This window comes from Rhipicephalus microplus, chromosome 7, assembly GCF_043290135.1.
Source record: "Rhipicephalus microplus isolate Deutch F79 chromosome 7, USDA_Rmic, whole genome shotgun sequence".
Lineage (NCBI taxonomy): Eukaryota > Metazoa > Arthropoda > Arachnida > Ixodida > Ixodidae > Rhipicephalus > Rhipicephalus microplus.
In genome coordinates, this window is record NC_134706.1 from 36,307,045 (window position 1) to 36,332,890 (window position 25,846).

General features: G+C 46.3%; 2 protein-coding genes and 1 pseudogene across 7 annotated transcripts in view; all 3 read left to right on the forward strand.

Annotated features, from left to right (window-relative positions):
• The window catches only part of dare (NADPH:adrenodoxin oxidoreductase, mitochondrial), a 77,372-nt gene extending 56,751 nt beyond the window's left edge, over nt 1-20,621 (forward strand). For all 5 annotated transcript variants that reach the window (XM_075869018.1, XM_075869015.1, XM_075869014.1 and 2 more), the window contains exons 7-12: nt 314-506; nt 14,105-14,280; nt 15,314-15,376; nt 16,022-16,130; nt 18,164-18,334; nt 20,085-20,621. In XM_075869018.1, the coding sequence (XP_075725133.1) occupies nt 314-506; nt 14,105-14,280; nt 15,314-15,376; nt 16,022-16,130; nt 18,164-18,334; nt 20,085-20,215 (843 nt within the window). In that variant the 3' untranslated portion in view covers nt 20,216-20,621. The remainder of the gene's footprint in view (nt 1-313; nt 507-14,104; nt 14,281-15,313; nt 15,377-16,021; nt 16,131-18,163; nt 18,335-20,084) is intronic.
• LOC142767415 (uncharacterized) lies at nt 7,717-9,205 on the forward strand (annotated as a pseudogene).
• Nucleotides 20,622-21,752: 1,131 nt separating the features above from the next.
• STUB1 (STIP1 homology and U-box containing protein 1) overlaps nt 21,753-25,846 on the forward strand; it is a 39,027-nt gene continuing 34,933 nt past the window's right edge. The window contains exons 1-2 of one of the 2 annotated variants that reach the window (XM_037431376.2): nt 21,753-22,003; nt 25,045-25,243. In XM_037431376.2, coding sequence (XP_037287273.2) covers nt 21,902-22,003; nt 25,045-25,243 — 301 coding nt within the window. In that variant the 5' untranslated portion in view covers nt 21,753-21,901. Of the gene's footprint in view, nt 22,004-22,756; nt 22,878-25,044; nt 25,244-25,846 lie in introns of those variants that run through there. The other variant, XM_075869024.1, reaches the window with a different exon arrangement.

A 25,846-nucleotide genomic window follows, 5' to 3' on the forward strand; every position in this document is an offset into this window, starting at 1 on the left:
CTGTCTCCAGCTTTTCCCTATGTGCTTGCGTACCCGTGTATGCAAATCAAATAATAACAATAATTCTCAGAATTTTATCAAACAGCTGGTAGCCGGCGTCTCCCTTTCTTCTCTACTGCTACTGCTCTTTTTTTTTTTTAAACGTATCTTGTGCCACAGTCAAGTGCACCTAAGCAATGCAAGCACCAACCTGTTTTTTTTTTTTTTTAAAGTAGCATTCCAGGGTTGCGTGCACCGCTATCATCCTTTGCTCTTCCTCTCCAATTTCTTCCATGTGTAAGAGCCCCTAATTATTCTCTTTTCCCTTGCTCAGGAGACGGACATAGTCGAACCAGCCCTGGAAGCATTGAGGAAGAGCTGCGTGCGGAAAGTGATAGTGGTCGGGAGGAGAGGGCCCTTCGAGGTAGCCTTCACCATCAAGGAGCTGCGAGAGATGACCAAAATCTCCGGCGTGGACAGCATCTTCCGGCCGGAGGACTTCGACATGGTTCGAGAGAAGTTGGCTGGTACGGAACGTTACTGCTCGGTCGATCGCAAAGTCGGGCATTGACTGCGATGGAAAAGTCTTGCGGTAACAGCGGGAAAGAGTAGGACAACAGAGGCACACAGGCAACAAACAGAGCGCTGTTACCGTCTTGATCACCTATCGTTGTTATCGTCTTCTGCGCCGTTACCGTGAGATATGTTAAACCAACTAAGCGACAAATTGACCCTTCATGGAAGAGTCTTTTGTTTCACTTCATTTGGTAACCTAAAAGAGATCCTGAATCACTTTTTGATGGGATCATCAAATGACCTCAGTATCAAAGTTTATTGCCAGTCAACTGCCACAGAAATTTCTCGAATCTCTCGAGAACTCGAGCTGTGTTTTGAGCATGCATTGTACGCTATAAGCTCCTCCTCTGTTCTCTCATCACGACGAGCCCGCTGCTGACCGAGCAGGAAGGGATGGCATGGGGAAAATCATGTTATGTCAGGGAACATCATGGCCTTGAGATTGCACGTGAAACCCCAGATAACACAAACACAACCTCAGGACGTCCTCAGTATGCCTTCGTGAGGACAATATGACGCCCTCAGAATGTTCTCTTATTGTACTAGAATGGCACTGATCCCGCCCCCTTGCCCATACACATAACAACCTCAGCACATCCTCAAAACAACACTTCAGGACTTTTTCAGTACCTTTTCAGAACAACGATTGCGTGGCCGGTTCGGTACTGTGGGCAGTGATACTACATAGGATTTACTTGTTCTCATATTTGCATACATAAAAAGAAAAACACCTGCGAGGTCTCGTGTATATATACTGTATCAATCAACAGAGAGGTGACAAAACAAACAAAGCTTGTTGACTGAAATTTATTTCACAGTAATTATTCACAACTGACAACTTTGTCAGGCATTCGAGTCCACGTATAGTCGGAAAAAATAAAAGCAGTATCAAGGCGGTCAACACAGCTCAATCAACCCCGTTTGTAATCTTCCTCAAAAGTTTGACACAGTGTCCTCATCACCTTGTGTATCGGGCCCAATGCACTCATTAGTGTTAGAGGCTTCGCTATGGCAGCCTACCAGTACACTCGACATGGGCTTCTACTTGGCTTGCCCGAGGTTGGGCCATGTGTCAGATGCAAAAGTCGATCCTTTCACGTTGGGACCAGGCTGCTTCGAAGCACAATTGATCACGATTGGCTGGTGTTCCAGGCTGATTCGAACCACACCTCACCGCGGTCGGCTGGTGACGATATATTCATGATCAGTCTGAACATTGAGCAGCCCAGTGCACCCATCAACACGGCAATTTACCTCCTGTCGTCACCTACGACCTACACTCTCACACATATCTCACTTTTAACCATGCACACTAACAACAAAGGACACGAACTTTCACTAGCACACAGCATCTTCCCTGACAGTAGAGAGGCTGGAACTTTTTTCTAGTGTCGTGAGCGGGCGACACCCTCCGCGGGCGCAGTGAAATGTGTTCGGATCTGTCCGCCAGATGGCTCTGCAGCCCGCTGGCACGCTGGCAAGTTTGTGCGCGGCCAGGCCTGTCAGGCGCGGTAGCGAGGTGTATGCGGTATATTTGTGCGTGTGCTGTGCTTGTGCGGTTTCAAACTACTTCGTCCTGATGCTGTGTTGACTTGTGAAGGAGCTGCAAACATCATATATTGTCGGCGTTCACCTTTCTCGTCGGATGTGTGACCATGCCTGCCCGTAAAGGTAGCACGTGCTTTGTGCCACTCTGCAAGGGTGGATACAAGTCGTCAGAGGTAAAAGTGTCATTGTTTCGAGCTCCCACAGATCCTGTTCGTCTGCAGGAATGGTCGAGAAACATCAAAGGAGACGACAAGGTACTTGACAATACATGTGTGGTGTGTTCCCGTAATTTTGATGAATGCTACATACAGAGAACATTCAAACATGTTGTAGGGAACTATGCGAATGACGACGAAGCAGCATGAAACGGCAAGCCACAGCGTTGGTGCACACGCGCGACCCGACCTTGCGTTTGTTTTATATTTTCGGCCTGTTGTTGTTCCTCGCTCTTCTGGCGTTCCTCGGCCTTCCAGTAGGTCTGTACGTAAATAAACTGCGTGACATCTGGTGGAGGTGTGTGGACTCCCGTACAAACCTGGAACTTCGCTCCCGTAAGCTTCCCCCTCTACGTGACACGAACGTGGCCACCGAGACGCCTCTGCAGGTGGGACCTTCGGCCCTCCACGTCACTTGCGGCGCCGTGTATCCTCAACAAGACCCTCCTATCTTCACGGGCTCCACTGAGTCGGACGTCGAAGATTGGTTGGCGAGGTACGACAAAGTCGGCGCAAGTAACAAATGGGACGACCCAAGTAAGCTGGGCTACGTCACATTCTACCTTGCGGACACCGCGCAACTGTGGTTTAATAACCACGCAGCTGACATTACTACGTGGTCTGCATTCAAGACTGCTATTACGGACGTCTTTGGACGACCTGCGGCATGCAAGCTTCGAGCCGAGCACCGTTTGCGTCACCGTGCGCAGCAACCAGGCGAGACCTACACAGGCTACATTGAAGATGTGTTGCATCTATGCAACCGCATCAACTCTACCATGCCTGAGGAAGAAAAAATCAGGCAAATATTGAAAGGCATTGACGACGGCGCCTTTCAGATGTTGCTCGCGAGAAATCCCCCCACAATTGCTGTCCTCGTTTCCCTCTGTCAAAGCTTCGATGAATTGCGTAGGCAGCGCGCAATTGCTCGTCAAGCCCTCACGACGCCAGACACGCTCGCAAGCTTGCACCTAGCTGCCCATCCTACCGATCAGCAGCCGCTGCTTTCGACAATCAAGGACTTCATCCGCGAAGAGATAGCGCGCCATCTGTCACTGCTGCCACTGACACATGAGCCCACGGAAGCTTTGGCATCGGACTTCCAACACGTCATTCGGACCCAAGTCACTGAGGCCCTTCCGCCGATGCATCAGCAACCACCAGTCACTACGCCTCTCACGTACGCCGCCGTCGCTGCTCGGCCTACGCAACAGCGTATGCCGTATGCTCAACCTGCCACGCCACCCTATGTCGTGCCTACAACCCCGATTGCTATGCCGTATCCCTATGCGAGATCTTTAGCTCCATTTTACCGTCGCTCAGACGCTTGGAGGACGCCGTATAATAGGCCCATCTGTTTCGCCTGTGGTATTGCTGGACACGTCGCCCGCCACTGTCGCCGAGATCCCCCTCCAGTCGACACCAAGGGCAGGCCAATGGCGTCGTCGTCTAGGACGCCATCAAGGTACACCACCGACGGTCCTCGACCCTACGCAAACCATCGGTCACCATCGCCCCGACGACGCTCCCTGTCACCTATGCGTCGCCGACCTGCTACGGAAGAGGGAAACTGCTTAAGGCCTCCATCTTTCTCGCCGCAAAACGTTATTGATGTCAATGTTGAGGGGACCGCCGCACAAGCGCTTATCGACACAGGGGCCGCCGTTTCCATAATCTGTGGAACCTTATGCCGCAAGTTGAAAAAGGTGACGACGCCTCTTTCGGGCCTGATGCTCCACACGGCCAACTCGCAGTGCATAGAACCTACAGCTGTGTGCACTGCACGTGTCATTATCCAAGGTGAACTTTATGCCATTGAATTTTTTGTGCTGGCATCATGCTCCCACAAAGTCATTCTTGGATGGGACTTTCTTTCGCCTCATCGGGCCATCATAGATTGCTCACGTGCAGAAGTTGCCCTTACACCGCTGCCAACCTCTTGTTTGGTGGATTCTCTTTCTGAAGCTTACAAACTTGTCGTTGTTGTAGACACGGAAATAGCACCGAGAACATCCACCCTTGTAGCCCTGACCTGTATGGCCGCTCCTGCCGGAACTGTTTTGTTCACTCCGTCTGACGTATTTACCCGCCGCCGTAGCCTACACCTGCCCTTTGCCGTACTCAACGTGGAATCCGGTGCTACCGCCATGCTCGTTGCGAACTCGCTGTCGTCGCCAGTTACCTTACTTCGCGGAGAATGTTTGGGTAACATACAAGACGTTGACCTCTTAAGCCCTCTGGAGTTTGCCGAACACCCACCTCACCTGCCGCTCAATGCTATGACGCCACCTGTGGCCACACTGCCCGCGCCAGACTCATTCCAGCCATCTGCTGCCGCTGAGCTATCGCCGACACAAAGACGCGAGCTCTTATCCCTTCTTCGAGAGTTCCGTTGTGCGTTCGATTGCGCTCAACCATCTTCGGGTCGCACAGCGAACATCACGCACTACATTGACACCAGTACTCATGCTCCCTTACGCCAACGATCATATCGAGTTTCAGCGGAAGAGCGCCGTATTATCAACGAACAAGTCGACGATATGCTCAAGCGTGGTGTCATCCAGCCATCGCAGAGCCCTTGGTCATCCCCAGTTGTACTTGTGCGCAAAGAGGATGGGTCTATCCGATTCTGTGTCGGCTACCGCCGGCTCAATAAGATAACTCGGAAGGATGTGTACCCATTGCCACGCATCGACGATGCACTCGATTGCTTGCAAGGAGCAGAATATTTCTCCTCTTTAGATTTACGCTCAGGATATTGGCAAGTTCCAATGGCTGATCCTGACCGATCGAAGGCTGCATTTGTAACACCTGATGGGCTGTATGAGTTCAACGTCATGCCGTTTGGACTCTGCAACGTCCCAGCTACCTTCGAACGTATGATGGACACCATCCTTCGCGGCTACAAGTGGAACACGTGCCTTTGCTATCTAGACGACATCGTCGTTTTTTCTCGCGACTTTTCGACTCACCTTGTTCGTCTTCGTGCTATTCTCACGTGTCTCACCTCTGCTGGCCTTCAACTTAACATCAAGAAGTGCCATTTTGCCACACGTCAGCTCACTATACTGGGTCACGTCGTCTGCAAAGAGGGTGTTCTCCCGGATCCGGCGAAACTCCGCGCCGTGGCGGACTATCCGAAGCCCAATTCCATCAAGACGCTTCGAAGTTTTATCGGCCTGTGCTCATACTTTCGTCGATTTGTGCGTAACTTCTCTTCCATCATCGCGCCTCTTACGAATCTGTTGACAACTTCCAAAGGCATTTCTGCTTGGTCAAAAGAGTGCGACGAATCCTTCACCGTGCTTCGGCGGTTATTATTATCACCTCCAATACTACGTCATTTTGACCCCGATGCGCCTACGGAGGTCCATACCGACGCCAGTGGTGTCGGTCTTGGTGCTGTATTGGCTCAACGAAAACCAGGGTACCAAGAATACGTAGTCGCTTACGCGAGTCGAACCCTCAAGAAAGCTGAGTGTAATTATTCCGTCACGGAGAAAGAGTGCCTCGCAATTGTCTGGGCTTTGACGAAGTTCCGCCCATACCTTTATGGCTGCCCTTTCGAAGTCATCACGGACCACCGCGCTCTATGCTGGCTATCATCGCTCAAAGACCCGTCGGGGCGCCTTGGTCGTTGGGCGCTTCGCCTACAGGAATATGACATTCGTGTTGTATACCGATCCGGCCGCAAGCACTCCGACGCTGATACGCTATCCCGCTCGCCGCTACCGGCTGACTCAACCTCCTCGTTACCTTCTTCAGCTGTCATAACACCAATCGACTTCACAGACATGGCATCGGAACAACGCAAAGATGTGTGGATTTCCCAACTCCTCGCCTTTCTGACTGATCCGTTAGCTAATTAGCTAATTTGGTCTCAAGAACTATCCACCGTCAAGCCACCCATTTCGCTATTCAAGACGACATACTCTATCAGCGGAATTACACGTCTGAAGGTCGGAGGTGGCTGTTAGTGATACCCAACCACATGCGCTCGGAAATCTGTACTGCTTTCCACAATGACCCGCAAAGCGCTCACGCTGGCGCTCTCAAAACGTACAACCGTCTACGTCAGCGGTACTACTGGCGCGGCATGTACACATTCGTCCGCAAGTACGTACGTGCTTGTACTGCATGCCAGCGGCGTAATGTCCCACCTCAACGCCCTGCCGGTACACTTCAGCCTCTGCCTTGTCCAGCGCGTCCGTTTGATCGCGTCGGTATCGACTTATACGGACCACCTCACGCGTTACGCGGAGACGGCAGCACTACCCGCAGCAACCGCGAGGGAAGTTGCGTTTTTCATCTTGCGCAACTTTGTTCTTCGCCATGGTGCTCCCCGCGAACTTTTGAGTGACTGAGGGCGTGTTTTCTTGTCTAACGCCATTCAAGCGTTGCTCGCTCAGTGCAACATGGTTCATCGCATGACGACAGCATATCACCCGCAGACAAATGGCCTCACAGAACGATTTAATCGCACTCTCGGTGATATGTTGACGATGTACACAGCTTCAGACCAGACCAATTGGGACACTGTCCTTCCATTCATCACGTATGCGTATAACACCGCTACGCACGCGACAACAGGGTTCTCCCCTTTCTTTCTGTTGTACGGACGCGTACCATCGTGCACGCTGGACACTATCCTCCCATACACGCCCGACTCCTCTGAGTACAGTGCAATTTCTGATGTTGCCAGGTACGCAGAAGATTGCAGACGATTGGCCCGTTCACTGACAACCGAGGACCAAGGCCACCAGAAGCTACGGCATGACACCGACCGACATCTCTCTACTTTCACGACTGGTGCTCTCGTTTGGCTCTGGATTCCACGGAGCACTCCTGGCCTTTCGTCGAAATTACTAGCACGATACCACGGGCCCTACCGCATTCTCGCCCGTACGTCACCAGTCAATTATGAGATTGAGCCTTTGACACAATGTCATGACTTACGCCGTCGTGGCCGAGAAATTGTGCATGTGAGTCGCCTGAAGCCGTATTACGACCCCGCTATAGTGACTACGCCTTAAGTCGCCAGGTTGGCTACGCTATTCACCGGGGGCCAATGTAGGGAACTATGCGAACGATGACGAAGCAGCATGAAACGGCAAGCCACAGCGTTGGTGCACACGCGCGACCCGAGCTTGCGTTTGTTTTGTATTTTCGGCCAGTTGGCGTTCCTCGCTCTTCTGGCGTTCCTCAGCCTTCCAGTAGGTCTGTACGTAAATAAACTGCGTGACAATGTCATCAATGGAGAGGTTGTGGAGCTTGAACGCTGATTGATGACGCTGTGCCGACCATATTCCCAGATGCACCTTTGTACTTCACAAAGCATGTTCCAAAAAGAAGGAAAGAGAGAGACCTTTCTAACCACTGTGCCCCACCACCGAAGCGCATGGCTTTAGATGAAGGCATGCCCGACGGTGAACTCACCAAGAGTGTTGATGTACAATCAGCGTCGGAGACTTCTGCTCACCTGTTCAGCAATATTTCGCTGCCGTCAGCTTTTTGCACCAAAATTGTGCTGACTAATGAGTCTGGGGAACTTTGCTTCGAATGGCACATTCGTGGGGAAAAATGCAGAGATGTGCTCGTTCACAAGCATGTCACATTCGCAGGGTGCTCGGAAACGACGCAGGAACAGGCTGAAACATCGTTGTGCCGAATATACTGCCGCAACGTCAAGGTTGATGAATTTTTCGTGGCCACTGAAAGTGATGCGCTCGCGGCGTTAAAGAAAGCTGATGCGCTGTTTCTGTGCACTGGGTGTGGTATTGAGCCCATCAAGACCGGTCAGTGCACGAAGTTTGGTGAATCGTACTACTCGCACGCATGCTCGGTTACAACAGCAGAAGGGAAACAGTGTTTGCGTTGCAAGTACACCAGGAAGCTTATGTCAAATCAGATGCGCAGACAGAAGCAGAATCCCAAACCAAAATTCCGGCAACGAGCTGCCAGGCAATCTGTTCAGCTGTTGCGAACTAGGAAAAAGCTTGCAAAAGCCCAAGAAACGGTAGAAAAAACTGCGGCTTGTGAATCAGTCTGTGGCCGATACGGCTTTCGAGCAAAAAAATTTGCGGACTGCCGCCAAAACAGCAGTTGGCTGTATGAACTTGTTTTAAAGCCGCGTCAAGAAAGTCGAGCCGTGGCATGGCTTACGACAAGCTGTGGGTTCTGGAATGCATCCTGATGCGGATGAAGAGCCCGCAGCTATATGAACATATAAGAAAGCATGAAATCATGGCACTACCAAGCAAGACTTGTTTGAACAAGCACTTGCAGGGATTTAAAAGCACATTCGGTTTCAACCCCAAGGTGTTTTTAGCCCTGGAGCAAAAAACAAAGGATATGGATAAGTTTAGTCTCCATGGGGGCCTTGTTTTTGATGAACGGAAACTATCCGAGAATATTGCAGTGAGAGCGTGTGGAGAATTGAGTGGCTTTGTAGACCTTGGTAACTTCACTGAACCAGAAGACAAGACTTCTCTGAGTGACCACGGACTCATCATAATGTTTCAGCCTTTTAAAGGTGGGTGGTTTCTGTTAATTATACTCCATTAATGCCACGTGTGGCTTACAAAGAACAAGAATTTGGTTTCTGTCCACTTTTTAATTTCGCATATGTGAAACAAAGAGCCTTGCTTTGTCCAAAACACTGCAATAATTGCTTCGTATTCTTTACAGGCGGATGGACCCAAATACTTGGCGTGTTTTCTTCTAAAGGCAACGTGAAGGCCCTTCTACTTTCAAAATTACTTCTTGAAGCGGCGATACTTGCCGAAAAATCAGGTCTTCGTGTTGATTATTGGACAAGCGACGGTGCGCCATGGAACAGAAGTCCTTGGAAGCTGCTTGGAATAAAGGTTAAGTTGCCTCATTCTGTACATCTTTGTAAAACAATGTTTTTCTTGCCTGCATTAGCCTAAATAATTTTCTTACTGGTTGCAGCGTCATCAGTGGAAATCATATGCAAGGCTGCTCATCCTGTTGATTCTGCAAGACACCTACACATGATTTCTGACTTTCCACACCTTGTTAAGTGCGTGCGGAATGCCTTTGTTTCCAAAGGATTACAGATCCCACAAGGCCACGTCCATGTCAGTCCTATCAAGGAGGCTTGGAAAAATGACAGAGAAGCCATCACACTGAAAGTGATGCCACATATAACACAAGCACATGTCGAGCCAAATGCTTTTGAAAAAATGCGCGTAAACCTGGCATACCAGCTGTTCATCGAGGAGGTCCTGAAAGGACTCTTTTTCTACAAGAGTGATCTGCAGGAAAAGTTCCGTATAGTCGAGCCTACAGAGCACTTTGTAAGGCTTATGGAGAAGTTGATTTTCATCATGTCGTCGCGAACACCACTCAGAGGTCTTCGATCAGACTCAAAAAGTGCAGAGTTCTTGGAAGAGTTCATTATTTTTTTAAGCGAATGGGAGGAGCATGAAGCAAAGCATGGTGGTGGTTTTCTGAGTGCAGGGACTGCCCTGGGACTTCGTGTAACACTGAAAAGTACGCTGTCTCTTTTGGATTACGCCACTTCCAAGCTTCAATATAAGTACTTGCTCACTGCGAACCTCAGTCAGGACAAAGTAGAGAACGTCTTTGGGATTGTTCGTCAGTCATTCGGATGTAACGATCATCCGACTCCAGGACAGTTCTTGATCATTATTAATAACCTCAGCTTCCATACCTTAGCAAGACCACCCAGGGGTGGAAATTCTCAGCCTGAGCTGATCAGTGCACTCTTGGAGCCGTCTGACGCATCTACGCAAGAAGCTGGTAAAATGACAACTCTCGTGGACAGGCTTTTAGATGAAGGAAATTTAGCAGATGCCGCAGATATGATGGAGAAGCACAGCTCCTTGCTTCATCACAAGGACTTTGTAGAAAAGAAGAGTGACAGCCGATTAATTTATTATGGAGCTGGTTACGTTGTACGCAAGACCATGAAGAAAATATCGTGTCTCGAGTGTGCATCATCATTATGCATTCTTCCTGTTCAGGCCACGTTGAATAGTAACGCTTCACTAACTCAAGCATTTGATCATGGTGGCTTGCTTTACCCATCGAAACCACTTGAACGCCTTGTGACAGAACTTGAGAACGCATTTACTGTTTTTTTCAGTTGCAACCAGCTGCATGCCGAGAGCATTACCTGTTTTCCTAGCTTTATCCAAGGCAGTGAACTCAAGATGGTTGGCTGCCAAGTTCACGGCCGGGAAGTGACAGCAAACATCATCAAATTCTATGCTCTCACGAGGCTGCATTTTCTCGCCAAAGCCTCCAACAAATCTAAAAATTTGCAGAGGCAAAAGCAAAAGCTTCTGAAGATGAGGCGGTGCCAGTGAGTGTCGAGTCAAGTTCAATGTTTCAGTTTCGTGTTGTGAAAAGTTATACAATAAACCGTAAAGATGTTGCATGTGCTGATTTCTGACCTACTGTGTTCTTTCAATATTAGTTTGACGCTGTTAATGTGCTGTCTTCAGCAAAAACGTGGGGGACTAATGGTACGCGGTTTGCAGACCAGGTGCCGTAACGTTTTGCCCAGTTTCACTTTAAGCTGCTTACTTAGGTTGTCGACCATGTCGGCGCTTGCGTAATTAGTGCCGCGGCAACGCCGAGGGTGCTTTAATTTTGAGACACTATAAAAAAGCGTAGGTACAAGGCAGGATACCTATTTCGCGCAGCAAGATCGAGAACTTTAATCGCGGCCAACAGAGCTACAACGTACGCGGATTCAGCAAGCAACATTTGCGTACTTTTCAGCCGAAGCCAGCAGTCTTTTGAGCTAAATTCGCGTTGATGAAAAGGCCAAGAAGCCTGCCAAGAGTGAAATGAAGGAAACAATGCTCATTTACCAAGGTGTAGAACGGCAGGATAGCGCGCGCAAGCGCCCGCGCTGAATGCGTGCCAGCGAGCGGCAGCGCCGCCTACCCACAGGATCGAGAAATGTTACACCAATACTCCGCCGCTCCGGACACTAGAAAAGCGTTCTAGCGTCTGTACTGACAGACCCCATTTTGACAGTCAGTTGGCTTGGAATGGCTTAGCTGCTTGACTATCCAGAATGATGCCGCATGGTCAATGGTTGCCAGCTGCTAGTTTGTTATTACGCGCTACAGCAGCGTATAATGACTAATTTAAGGCTGTGACATTTAAGAACATGCTGTTTCAAATGCACATTTTGTAATACCAGATTCGATACTCAAGCCAATTAATTACATGTGTCTCATTAAGTGGAACACGCAATTTAAAATTTTCTGCCAAAAAAGAAACAAACGAGGCGAAAACTTTATGGCTGTATGAAACGAACGTGTGGAGAAAGTTTTCACATATGAAATGCATCTACTTGGTGCGCAAAGGTCTTGAGGAGTAAGTGCTTAGTGCAATGCTTTTGTCATCCCCAAAAGATCCTTGACAGGATCTTTTCCAGACCAATTGTTGTCCTCAGAAAGCACTCGAAAATACGTTTCCGGGTCACACCAGCTTGTGTCATCCTCAGTAAGTACTAAGGTCAATGAGAGCTGTGCGAGGACGATTGTACCATAGGAGGACGACCTCAGGACATCGAGTGTTGTCTGGGACATGATTGCTCTCTAGCTGTGATTCCTGTGTCCAAGTGTAGCTACTGCGCAATGTTAGCACACTATGGACCGCGAACCTCCATGGCAAGAAGCACTTCATATCTACACGCTGCTCTTGGATTGTGGGCTATTGGTCCATTGGATATGCTATCTGTTGTTTTTTATTGAACAGCAGGCATCCCACCTACCGAAAAGAATGAGGGGAGCCGTCTGTACGAAAAGAGGGCACATGAGAAAATGGCAACTTCACCCTCCACCTCTAAACTCCTTGCCCCGCACAACTGCTAGATTTGGCTGAAACCGTCATAGCGGTTCTGATATCCGAAGGTTGCGTTTTCTGACTAAGCCCGAGCAGTGTTTGACGCCTCCTTTAAAGATACCCGCAAGAAAGGTGTTGTGTTATTATAAAGGTGTTAGGCTTGATCTTATGAAGTCAACACCACTTGATATCGTAAGTGCTTTCATGGTGGTTTAACAATGCTGTGTAAAGCCAATAAGAATTACTCAGTGTTTATGTACAAAAGTGAAATCAGTCCCCTATAACTTAAAAAGAGCAAATCTTAGTTTCATGAAAACACGTTTTCGTGTTTGCATGCAAATAGTAATAGCTTTTTGTTTTTTTATTCAGGTCTTATAGGTGATATAGCAGTTAAATAAACATTATACACTTGATCAGTTCAAATTAATAAGGAATAACTTTTGTGCATAAAGGTTGCTCATTGGATGCTATGCACAGGGCTGCTTACATGCCGCTAAAAGCTGGCAACACGAAGCTGATGCATTGTGGTATGCATTAAATGCTTTTGTGCTTCATTTCAGGCAAACTTTCTTCGCTAGTGATCAGACAGAATAAAAAAGAAAGTGTTAAAGTTTCGTATTTGGATACTGTACCACAACTGAAATGGTCGATGCGACGTCACAAATCTTAAAACCTTTTTCACTTATCCAAAGCTTTTTTTTTTCTCGCATTTCTGCCACTTTGGCTCAACGAAACTTTTTTTGAAAACATTGCTCGGTCTTTTCTCTGGCTCCATGCAAATGCAGTGCAAATCATTTTTTAGGGATAAATAATTATGTAGGCCCCAGCACGCACCGCCACAAATCTATGAGCTGGGTGTTGCAACTTGAGGTTGTTTCACAATCTACATTTTCTTTTTGAATATTTTCTTGCTTACTAAATGGCTTCTTATGGAAAGAATGATACTTTCGGTGCTGCTGAATGGCAATTTATTAATATGAGAAAAGTTCCCTCTTCTGTATCCCATTGAAGTCCTGAGCCCTGTACAGCCGCCCAAATCTTCAACTGTTGTTCGGCCTGTCAGTGCCATATGATGGAGTGAAGTTACAAAAACTTGTCATAGAGGCACGTGGTTTGTGGGCATGCATCTTTTGTTTGGGAACTTACTTTGGTTATATGTAGTGAAGATACACGGCAGAAACTGCCGCCCATCCGCAATAGTTAAATATATGGGGAACTCTACATACCAAGTTTCAAACATCAGATGCAAAGTAACGAAAGCTGACAGGATGTCTTGCAGCTGGTGCGCTTGCACTAAGGAATAGTTTAATCGTTTTACCACACATTTTTGTCGCTTTTACTGAGTTTTAAATGAACATGCTTTGCGTCTCCGAGATAAACAAACATCACTATTCACACTCGAACCTCATTATAACAAACTCGCATCTGCCAAGAAAATACTTCATTTTACCCGAAAACTCTTTATAAACAATTATTTATAACACTGTATCTATGGCAAAGCTATTGGTCACTTACTTCGTTATAACCTATAGTTCGTTATGGTTGAATCTACTATATCAAGGTGTAAGTGCATTCGCTTGTCAATAGGTTGTAAACTGGATCACTTAGCGTCTGTTTGTTTTGTATTGTGGCCTCCACGATTAGTTTTAGTCGCGAACACTTGGAGCCCATTGTGGAAGCCACGTTTGCAACGATGAAATCCAAGCACAAGACGTGCAGCTGTGACTCACGTTTTGCTGACCGAACTTCTTGCACATATTCCTCAGTGCTGCACCTGATGTATGAAACTGAGCGTAGTACTCATCTAATAGTAGCCTCTATTGATTGATGTTGTGAGGAAAGGAGCTGGTGTGAAACTTGAACTGTTGCCACTTAAAAGAAAAATGTACGAATGGTGCATATGTGAGTAACGCGTGGCCTTCCACCTTTGCGGGCAGACTTGCCACGGCCCCGCAAGCGTCTGCTCGAGCTCATGGTGCAGACGTCGGAGAAGAAACCGACCAGCCAGCCCCGTTCGTGGGAGCTGCGCTTTCTGCGGAGTCCCCTGCGCTTCCTGGCTGATTCAAGCACGGGACGTGTCTCGAGCGTCGAGATGGCCGTCAACCGGCTCGAGGTCGGTGACCTGTAGAGTGCTGTAGCCACTCATACCCGATATTAAGATTTTCGATGCCGCAATAATCCTGTGCCGACTCTTTGAGATGGCTTGTACTCGTGTGTGTACAAAACTTGTTTTTGCTAGTTCAGTTGACTATACAATTACAACTTAAGAAGAAAAAAGAGTGATAGCTTCGTCCACACCAACCACTTTCCCTGCCGTAGAGATTACACATGGGTGCTCCATCCAAAGGCACTTCTTCATTTTCGGGACGTCAAGCACTTTTCGGGCGTTTTGAGATACACTCAAACCTCATTATAACAATGTTGCACCTTATACGAAAATAAGTTTGTTATATCCAAAACTTCATTATAAAGGTGTATTCCTAACACTATTTGTTGCAAGACTGTTCTCTATTTACTTCGTTATAACCGATATTTTGTTCATGTCAGGGTTCATTATTTTGAGGGTTGACTGTGGTTGACTTGCCTTTACAGACTGGCATCTTAGATGCGAATTGGAATTGTCTTAATTTGTGGAGTGAGAACATGCAAGACACGGAGCTTCCTTGTGTTCTTTACTATTCCTCAGTTTCATCCCTTTTTTTTTCTTTTTTTTTTTTTTTTTTTTTTTTGCTCCGGGCCCATATTGAGTGAATCGCGCATTTCTGTCTTGTCGGTGAAGTTTCATCAGCATGCGACTAATCAGGGGTCACTGAGCTACAACATGCAAGACAGGCCGATATTTGTAATAACACGTATGTGTTGCAAGAGCGGTAGCACTTTAATGAAATGGGCAGGTTTCAGTTGTAGCCAGTAAAGACGACTATGTATGACGTTAAAAGACTCGTGCATGGATTGTGTGTGGAGCGCATTGTAGTCTATGTGACACATGCAATATTCTGTTTAAGCAAATTAATCCTTTTCTTACAAAGTATTGCGTCTTCAATGATGCTCGAAGACAATGTTTCTTTGTTGCCATTGTATTCAACGTGGGGTTGATTTTTTTTTTTTTAAGCGTGTGCTTCATCACTTTTTGTTCCTGCTTCCAGAAAACTGAATCGGGAATCAAGGCTGTTGCAACGGGCGAGACGGAGATGATTCCATGCCAAATGGTAAGTGTGATGGATAACCGTCGTTGTCCAATGCCTGTATTTCCTGAACATGCAAAGTTGGGGAGATGTTTTTCAGTGACGAGACGAAACCAGTACTGCTAGGGAAACCTCACAGGACCTCTTGTGTTTTCATTTAAGATGGCTGAATGGCAAAGGCCATCTTGTTTTTTCTTGTTCATTGTACTCAACCTGCCTTGAACCCTTCTGGAAGTTGTCTGCGGCCAACAAGGTTCTGCACCTCCTCCAGGATCAGAGGCATTGCAAATTTTATGCATGTCACATTGTTTGGCAATGCCTACACGCTCAGCCCACATTGTTTTACCAAACAACAGCATCACATGATGGCATCATGGTGACGTCGCATATTTTGGCAATCCGCGATGTCTTATGGTGACGTAGTGACCTGATCCTGGTTTGTCGCATCACTCGTGCCAATGCCGCAGGACGCAGACGGTTAATTTTCACATTTCATGAGGTATTTAAGGCTCTTCCCCAGATAAAAACAAACTTAAGGTGTGCTTTGACCAGGTTGATGAAGACGATCATGAACTGAGAGTGCTCTGTGCCATCTGTCGGGTTATCTTCGTTGATTTTGTGATACCTTATTTTTTTTTTCTGTTTCATCAACTCCCGTCTCACTTCCAGGTCCTGAAAAGCATTGGCTACACTAGCGAAGCGGTCGACCCCACCATCCCGTACGACAGCAAGCGAGGCTACCTGCCAAATTCTCACGGCCGCGTCGATTCTTTGCCAGGTACCATACTTTACTTTTCACGGTATCTATTTCTGAACTTGGAAAAAGAGAAAAAAAAAAAGACAGCCTTTACCACTGCAGAACCAACTCTTGCTTTTTAGACTATACTTATAACATTGGTTTTTCTTTGTATTTGAATGCATTTGAAGGGGCCTTGCAACACTTTTTCAACTAGTCACAAAATGGATTCACCTAAGGAGCTTATTATCTCATGAATTCACCCCCACAAAAAATGTTTAGAATCCGTTCTCTACGAGCGTAGTTACAAATATTTGTCACAAGCTGCAGTTGGATTCTCTCCTCTCCCGAGCACTTTTTCTCTCTTTTTTTTCTTTTTTCTTCGAATTCATGACATTTCAGTGTGATCACGCACGCATAGATAAGTTTCAGCCTCCTGTGGGGGCCCCTGTAATGACCGAGCGTGCCGTGCTCAAATCAACCAATGGCTAATACAATGGCTGTGACGAGGTATTTTTGAGCCTGTTCTGTCCTCTGTTGAGAGAAGAGAAACCATTTTCTAAATGACTTTGAGAATTTATTTTGAGTTCCAGGCCACATGCTGCACTATAATATTTGGCTCGAGTGTTCTCAAGAGCCTCGACTACCGATCGGCAGCATTTTCTGACCATGCTCAAAAAGTGTTGCAGGTCCCCTTTAAGAACTGTCGTTTGTGTAAATAGCTGGACACATTTGCAGGAGAAGGTGAATGTGTCTTTAATAATGCTTTATTGGCTCATTAAATCATATTGAAGCTTGCCAGGCTAAAAGTCTGACTTGCCTCTCTATTTGCTGATGCGAAAATCATTAGGAACCTACCAGACGTCGTCAAAATCGGTGACATCATGGCGATTTAGTGCAGACACTTCACGGCAGCGGTTCAAGTTGTCTTTTTTGTCTGTGCCTTTCTGGCTTGCAAAGTATCGACTTGTGGGAAAAGCGATGTTCTTGGTATTGGCAAAGGGTTATTTGACTGATCAACCTTCATTCTAGTGTCTCTCTGGTGCTCCTTTGGCGCTGTCGGATTCGATGTGTGCCCTCCCAGTTTTTAAACAAGAATACGAAAGTGTTGACCATTTGCTCGATAGGTGCAGTTTGACGAAATACAGTGGAGAAATGAGAAAGAATGCATCTGTGTGCGGAGAGCAGTCTAGTGCAGCTTTCATCTGCCAGGTAGTTTATTAACTTGGTGATTGATACTGGCGTGTTCAGGTTGGAGAGTTCGAAATGTGTATATGTACAGGGTTGTCCATGTTTAAGATGAACACCTAATTAGTATTCAAGATCGCATAGAAGATGACGTGTAGTATACTCTGCGACAACTCATCTTGACAGTGGAGTGATGTTTATGGAGCCGAATCATCCATATATCTGTGTTACTGTGCGAGTAGTGCGGCAGCTCACAGCTGATTGCAGTTTCGAGTTTTGGCTTTGCTTGCTCATAGAAATCGTTGACGATTCAGGCCGACAGCAGCTCGCCTCATTGTATATGTCGCAGCTAACTTGCTTGGTCTGTTTTGACAGCCACTTTTTCCACATCTCAAGTACATATGCCGGAGAACGAAACGGCAAGTGTGCAGCTGCGCATGGCTCAGCTGGCTTGCTGCGAGCACAGGTGTGCGGAAAATGTGGTACTGTCAAAAAGAAAAAAAAAGAAAGAAAAAGAAATACCTAATAAAGCATACAACACCATTTTCCCACCAACTGTTTCCTGCGCATGTTTTATTCTTAAAATGGTCCAAGTTAGCTAAGTATGAAAATTCTAAAATTAAAATATCTGCTATTTATTAATGCACATGCATGCATGCATTTCGGTCCTGTAGCATCCACAACACTGCCAAGAAAAGTTGTCAGCCAGTGTAATACACAATTAAGAAAATTATTGTCTTTACAGACACCATGGTTAGACGTCGGGTAAAGACATTTTCCTCATGAAGTATAACAAACGTTGTAGTTTTACCTGCTTGGATATTATTGAGGTGTTCACTTTAGAGTACATGGTCAATGCTGTACACGCTTTTTTATTGGCTGTCCAGGTGTCTACTGTAGTGGCTGGCTGAAGACTGGTCCGGTAGGGGTTCTGGTGGCAACAATGAACAGCAGCTTCGAAACGGGCCAGGCGATCGTCAAGGACGCGGAGTCTGGTCTCCTGCCGGCAGATGACAGGGAGGGATCGGTAGCCATCTTGAAATTTCTCAAGTCCAAAGGCGAGTCGTGGCTTTTGAACTTCACATACACATGCTCCCCGAGCTTTAGCGTGTATGCGTTGGTAGGTGAAGTCCAACCACAACTAAGTGTTCGTCCGTGTAAGATGCCTGTAGTTACAGGGATGCTCAGAAGTTCCTGGCCTTGCACGGCAAGTGTGTAATCACAGCGTTGAAAGTGCTCAGTTATTCTAAATAATCCGTCCTCAAACAGATGCCCTTACTACATTGTTGTTGCATTTTTTCTAGTTTGTCGAAAAAGCTATCAGTAGCATGTTTTACATCAAAAATGTTTTCAGAATGATTTTCCTTTAAATGTTTCTTCAAATTAGGAAACTTGTGGTAGTTAGAACAGACTAGGTGACGTGAATATGACTGAAGCTGGGCCAATCTGGAACCCAGGGTCTTTAAATTGGCGGCCACAACTTTGAACGTGCGTGAATGTTCACTGTTGACTGTTCAAACATTTTGGTGCTTTGCTGAAAGCCTGCGCATGTATGCAATATTGGTGCGAATAGAACTGACACTCTCTTGGAACATCTTCAGGAACTGGGCTATATTTTCAGCAAGTATTCGCCACTCACCAGGAATCCGCTTTTAGACAGCATAGCTAGCTACCGAATTCCTCGAGGTTTTTCGATGGCCACTACGTGCCTGAAATTCAACGACAAAATGTCCTGACTTCAAACGAGAAAGCCGGCATTTGAGTGCTCTAGGAAGGGCACTTCTCCCCCAATGTTCCTGACATTTGGGTGTGAATGTCCTTTGTAGACTTTTCCCAGAGAAACAAGAACTTTGTGAAACCCTAGAGCTCCACCTACAAGAAACCTGCTTTTATAGCTCTGTCATGTCACGTTCTGTCTGAAATTGAAACTAGTTCTGAAGATCCTACACATCTCAAACTTGCACAACTATTCTATAAGGTGTCAAGCTTTCAGATGGTTCCACACTTATAATTGAATTCTCAGCAAAAGGTGACAAAGCCAAAAACTTTTCAGCTCCCCTGTACAGGCAGTCTGGTGGCCGAGCAGCAGCTGTGCGAAATTTCACATTTGAAATGCCACTGGAATTGTCGTCAAAAGCTCACAAGAATAGCCGTACGCAGTAGCAAAACTTGAAAAGAAAAGAATGCACCGGAAAAGATAGCTAGCCTGAAGCGATGCGGGACCTAAAGTGCATAGCTATTTAGCATGGCCTTTGAGATCAGGCGTCCTCCCCGAAAATCTCGGAGGTGCCATGCACGCATCGTTTGTTTAGGTGCTGTCCAACGGCTGTTAGCAAGAAAACTTCGCAAAGGTACCAGTGCTGCAGTGTCACGAAGATTGCTTCACTGCTAGGCTAATCACTCACAACAAATTTAGCCAAAGTGCAATTTGAGTCAAGTGAAATGGTGTCCATGGCTTTCAAGGTCATTTGTGACACGACTAAATTTATGTTTGTCATTTCTTCACCTGCCCTGGTAGCTCAGCAGTTAGAGGGTTTTTTCTGTAAGCTTAGGGTTGCAGGTTGGACTTCCCAGATCCCGACACAGCTGCATTTTGACACCTTCAAAATGCGTAGAACACCCGTGTACTTAGATTTAGGTGCACATTAAAGAAACGCAGGTAGTCAAAATTAATCCAGAGTCGTCCAATACGGCGCGCGTCATAATCATATCATGGTTTTTGGCATGTACAGCCCCAGCAGTTTACATTTATCGCATCTTGAAATCACGGCCAACGGGTCGTTTTGCACTCTGCATCGTTTTTTGCAGGCGTGCGACCCGTCACTTTCGACGAGTGGCTCAAGATCGAAGCTCACGAAAAGGCGGAGGGCGAACGGAAAGGCAAACCCAGTGAGAAGCTCCTTTCCGTCAAAGAGATGCTTAACGTTGCATTTAGCTAGTCATTTCCTGTCATCTCGTAGTTTATTTCGCTCTTCTTTTCTCCTCTCTCTCTTTTCCTCACTCTCTCCTACCTTCTTTGTGGCACCAGCCAGGTAATGAGCGAAGCCGAAGGTCGAGCCAAGCCAAGTGCTGACTACCGTTTCTTTGAACAGCCAGAAGAAATCCCTTCTTTTTCTTTCTTTGGAATAAAAGCTTCGCTTCTGATTCATTTTAAGTATGCATGATATCCAAAGCTTAGGGGAAAAGGGACCTTATGGGAATGGATGAAGTTATCTATGCATCGATGGCATGTAGTTCTTCACTTTTTTTATAGTCATAGTTTTTTACGTTTGACCATTAATAAAATGTGGTTAACGGATGTAGATCTGTACAGCTGACAATAAAAATAGTATATTACAAACATTATGGATGGCCTCTCTTTTTCTCAGCATGACAATGTTACTTCTAGCTGCATGTGCTTTCAACCCTTAAGTAGTCAATGAGCCGTAAAGATGAAGCTATCAAATGTTCAACATCTCAACAATGTGGTTGACTGTTGTTTTATTTCATTGCTGCCAGCATCTGCGAATGTCCGACTGCAGTTTGAAGTGAAACATGATGCTGTGTAGTCTCAATTCCCACTTGACAGGCTTTGAAATTAGTTGCTAAGTGGTTGTGAACAGGTGGTGTTCAAAACATGGTGGCCATACTCGTGCAATTTCATCTGGCACTTGCAGCATAGTTTCCTAAAAATGAACTAGAGGAGAGCCTGGTGCTGCAATCGTTCAGCCACCATGGGAATAGGGAGTAGTACAAAGATTCGCCTAGTCCATGTGCTTGCGGGCTTCAAATACCCTTGTGACTTTGCTCATTGTTGTGTTTTGGTTCGAATAAAAGACTCTTGTGAACTTTGTAAGCAGGTTCGGAGGGGTGAGCTTAAAGATAGGTCTAGGCGATAAAGTGTAGTTGTTCAGCATTTGCTGAACTTTGTCTTGTGTTAAAACGAATTTAAGCCACATGGAGTAAATAGATCCGAAAAAACAGATTAGACAAATTCATGCACTACCCGTCTTTCCCATGTTAGCTGAAGCGCTGTGTGTTGCAGCTCCCATGGACAGTAGCGCACGAGTCTTGTACACTAGAGGAACCAGTGTATTTAAAAGAAAGTCTATAGCTTGCAGAACGAAAGAGTACAGCCTTCGAGATTCAAGACATACTTTGGGAAATTTCTCTGGGGGAATGCCTGATATGATTTGAACGCAATGAATTGCAATGAATGCATGAGCCTGCCTGTAGTGTGCTTCAGACAGACACATAACTTTATTTGGTGCTGAGAAACGCTACTCTTTTAGCCTTTTGTTTCAAGAAATGCTCGACAGAATCTAGCCCTAATACAACGGTTTTTCTTTTTCGAGCAACAGTCATAAGTCTTACAGGAGCCATGCTTTGAGGCTCTACAAGCGATGAAAACACGCCATAACCATCATTATTGTGATTGTGACTTGTTAGTAGCGCCCTCTCGGTTTTCTGAATTTGTAAGTTTAAAGCACGCACGGCCAGGCCTGCTGAAAAGACCCTCAAAGTTAAATGGCGCTCACCAAAAGCTGGCGGATCGGCTAGGCAACAAAGGCGCAGTGCAATTGCTTATGTAGTTTTTAATAATAGCTCTTCACACGTGCAACTTGACCGGGTGACACGACTGGATTATGAAGGACACCATGACTGCCGTCGAACTCAAAGACCTCGGTAACAAATTGTTCACTGCGCGCAAGTACGAAGACGCCATATCCTGCTACAGCAAAGCAATCGTGAGTTTTGATCTTTTCTCCGATTAGACGAAAAAAGAAATGTGCAGCCGTCATTGTTTTGGTGCTTTGTTAGCGACGCTTTTAGTAATCGCACTGTTCCTTATCGAAGCTGCCGATGAGCTGGAATCGATTGTTGCGCTTTATAGCGGAAGCAAAGTTCTATTTGGACGAGCTACTTGACGTGATTCCGAGACGCATTCCCGATAATTCAGGATCCGATGGCAGTTTGACTAGTATAGATAGTTAATTTGACGGGTCCAGCGCGTTGTCACATCGATAGTTAACGCGATCGGCCAAGTAGTAAGGCATACGCATGGATGTTTTGATTTGACCCGATGGAACACAGCTGACGGGTCGCGCAAAACCGCTTGCGCGGTGGATGGCATCAAAAAGGAAAAAATAAAAAAATAAAAGGAAGGTCTTGAATCGCCCTTCATCGTTGGAGACGCAGTTCGCCTTGCCGAGCGTGTTTATTGTCGAAGGCTGCGAGAAAGAAAAAAAAAACGCGTAAAAGAGAAGACGGTGTGTGTTTTTGTTCTGTGTTTGTTTAGTTTTGCAAGAGGGCGAGCTTGTCGGAAAAGAAACCCCGCCGCGAGCCGAGCTTGTGTTTTTGTTGAAGCTTTTTTTTATTTTTGTTAGTTACATCCAGTGCGCGCTTGCTTGCATTCCTTTGCGTTTCTTTCGCTTTCGATGGAATTCCAGCGGCGAAACTAGTCACGGATGGCGGCAGAACTAGTTTTCTTTTTTTTTTTTTTTTTTTTTTACGTCGAGCAGTCTGAGCGATCGAGAAATGCCGTCGACAACTACAGTTTTGCGGACGAAAAATCTGATGCATTCGATTGATGGATGGCCAAACAAAACGAAGAGATGCAAGGTCTGATTGAATGAAGCTCTATCGCGGCGTTCTCCCGTTGCCGGTTTGACATGAATGCATCGTGCTGTCCCCATGAAGTCGGGCAAGGGACGCAAAGCCGATTAATTTTCCCCGACCGGGGCGCCAGAAACTGCGTTGCTAGCAGCCAGACTTCGTCTGATAGAAATGATCGCGCTCTCTGCCAAGGTTGTATATTACTATGATTTCCAAAGCATCAGGCTCTACACGCTGGCGCGAGTTGTCGACTGAGAGCAGTACTGAAGCACCTTCCTTTGTTGTTCTTGAGAGCAGGTCCACTAAGATGCTTTTATAAAAACTCAAACAAAGAACGCGGAGGTGGTGGATCGGTGAATCATTGCGTCGCGGGAGGTCGGACGGCTTAATTCTAAAAACAGCCGCATTGTTTAGAGAGAAAGAGCTTAAGAAAAAAAAAAGGGAAAGACATGCGTAGTTCCGAGCGCATTTCGTCCATCTGGCGATTTGTGTTTTTATTTTTCACGCTTTTTATCGTGACTTCGCGCTTTCGGTGATGCGCGATTTCCTGGTAAAACAGCCCGCTTTCGGGGGGGGGGGGGGGGGGTTGTTGACACATGCGCCGGTGTTTGTAAACAGGCACCGTTTTAAATCACGTGATTCGTGTGAAATGTGTCTTGCTTCCTGTGGTACGCGATTCGTGTGAAGTATCTCTCGCTTCCTGTGGTTTTCGTTTTACCGATTGCTTCACCTGTTTGCTAGCCTAACAGTCAAGTGCAGTTCTGTGAAAGCGTATTTTCTACATCAAGTGATGAAAGATGGTTTAGCAGATATTGTCACTAAAGTTATGTGTTTCGACGAGGGAACTTTTCTTCACCAGTCCAGCGAGTGCTTGTTGTCTTGTTTGGAAGTCTGGTCGTTAGGTGCAACCACAAATTGTTCTTTTTTTGTTATTGCTTTGTATTTGCATTATAGCCACTTCATTTGTAACACCGTCCCTTGAGGCTAACGAATTTATTTATCTACCGACTACTGCAGGCATGTTGTCCAAGCAGTATGGGCAGCAAATGTTACATTCAGTGAATGCATTTGGCAAAAAAAGAAAAAATAATACAAGATTGCAATGTTGATTCAGTTATACATTTTTAATTAGGTTATAGAATGAGAAAAAAAAAATAATACTTTAGCGTGTTCAATCTTGCCAAGTAAGGGGTTAGTGCATCATGTCTGTGTGGCATGTAGTTCTAATTAATGGCTGTGATAGATATATAAAGATGTGTCGAGGGATAAATTATCGATGTGAAGAAGTTCGAGAAACTCTGGCCCTTGCTTTCGTATTCGCTGCTCGAGTCACTCGATGTTGTTGTTTTCTATTAGTTTGGTAGGGGAGTAAAAGTAAACAAACAGTATCTTGAAACATCAAGTAGGTCTTCCTTCTGCCAAGAAATGAGTGTAAATGCCATTGATGTCAAAAGTGAAGGGTAACTAACTTCCTGGGCACAATGAGATGTCGTTTGTGTGCAAGTTGGCATTGTTTGTGAGCATCGTCTGCTGACATATGCCGAGTAGCAAGGGCAATGAACAGGTGGATAACAGTCTCTCTTGGTCATAAACTTCAGTTTGCCTTGTTGGCTTCTGCGAAATGCATCAATTGGAGCTGCCTGTGGGTTGTGTTGCCTCTTTCATTCACCCTTGCGCTTGCGTGTGCTGACCTCCTGCTTTGCTCTGCTACGTGGTAGAACGATGACCCCTGAAAAAATGTTGGATCTGGGTTCAAATTCTAAACCAGGGGCTGTATTTTGTCATGATTTTGTTTCTGAAGGTCTTGCTCTGTCATCACATGATTGGGTAGTGGCATCACTGCTGGGGCATGGCAGGGGGTTTGATAATGGTACTGCCAATGGCAAAATTTTAATTGTTAGAGAATACAGCCCCAGGTTCCCTGTTTCGTCAACTGGAAGCGAACATCCTCTAAACTTTCCTTGGCTTTAGAATCTATTATTTTTTATTAACCTTAACTCATAGTTGTGGTACTTTTTGGCCACCTAGAACCTTTGCGCCAGTAAACATCAATTAAATCTCACCCCCAACATAATGTCCAATAGGGTGATTAGGGTATTGAAATAAATTCATGCAATAAATAATTATGTGTGTTCAGCTTCCAGAAAGCCTATAGCGTGTTTCATTTCGGCAGATAAAGAGTCCATCCACGGCCACCTACTTCACGAACCGGGCGTTATGCTACCTCAAGCTCCAGCAGTGGGAGCTGGCCTGCCAGGACTGTCGTCGTGCCCTCGACCTTGACCCCAGCTCAATCAAGGGTCACTTTTTTCTGGGTCAGGCGCTGCAGGAGATGGACAACTACGACGAGGCCGTCAAGTACCTGCAGAGGGGTGAGAGAGATATTTAAAAGGAGGGGAAGCACGTAGTGTCTCGATATTTGATATGCAGCAATTTATATGGTGTCATCCATGGGTGGATTCGTAGTGGCCCACGATTTCCACACTGGAGCACTCCGCTCCGGCGGAGGCCCATCGAGGGAAATCTACCAATGGAACACACATGCTGCCACTGGAGCAAGTGGCAGAATTAGAAAGGAGCGCGATGCGTGCTTCTCCCGTCTGGGCCAGATTGGCAAAGCGACGCGACCGGCGTCCGTCAGTACACCCGCAGTTGGCTCCATTCCGGTGCATGGGGTGCTTCAGACTTCCGGTCCAATTCACCGCTTTTCTTGGAGCAGAAAAAGTTGCTTCGTAGAGCGTATGTCACGACGAAGTTGTTCCCGATCTGCCAATGTAACAGACTTGCTCCGGACGGAGAAGAAAAATTGCTACCGGAAGTGCTTCGAATCTGCCAACGGATGACACCAATAAAAACCGAACGGAAATCATCACATTACAGTCCGAAAATACGTAACAGTGAAACACACAGGGTGGATTCTGAAGAGCTTGAGATGAAAGGTGCTAAAGGTGTCGATGTAGAAGAAATCAAATGCT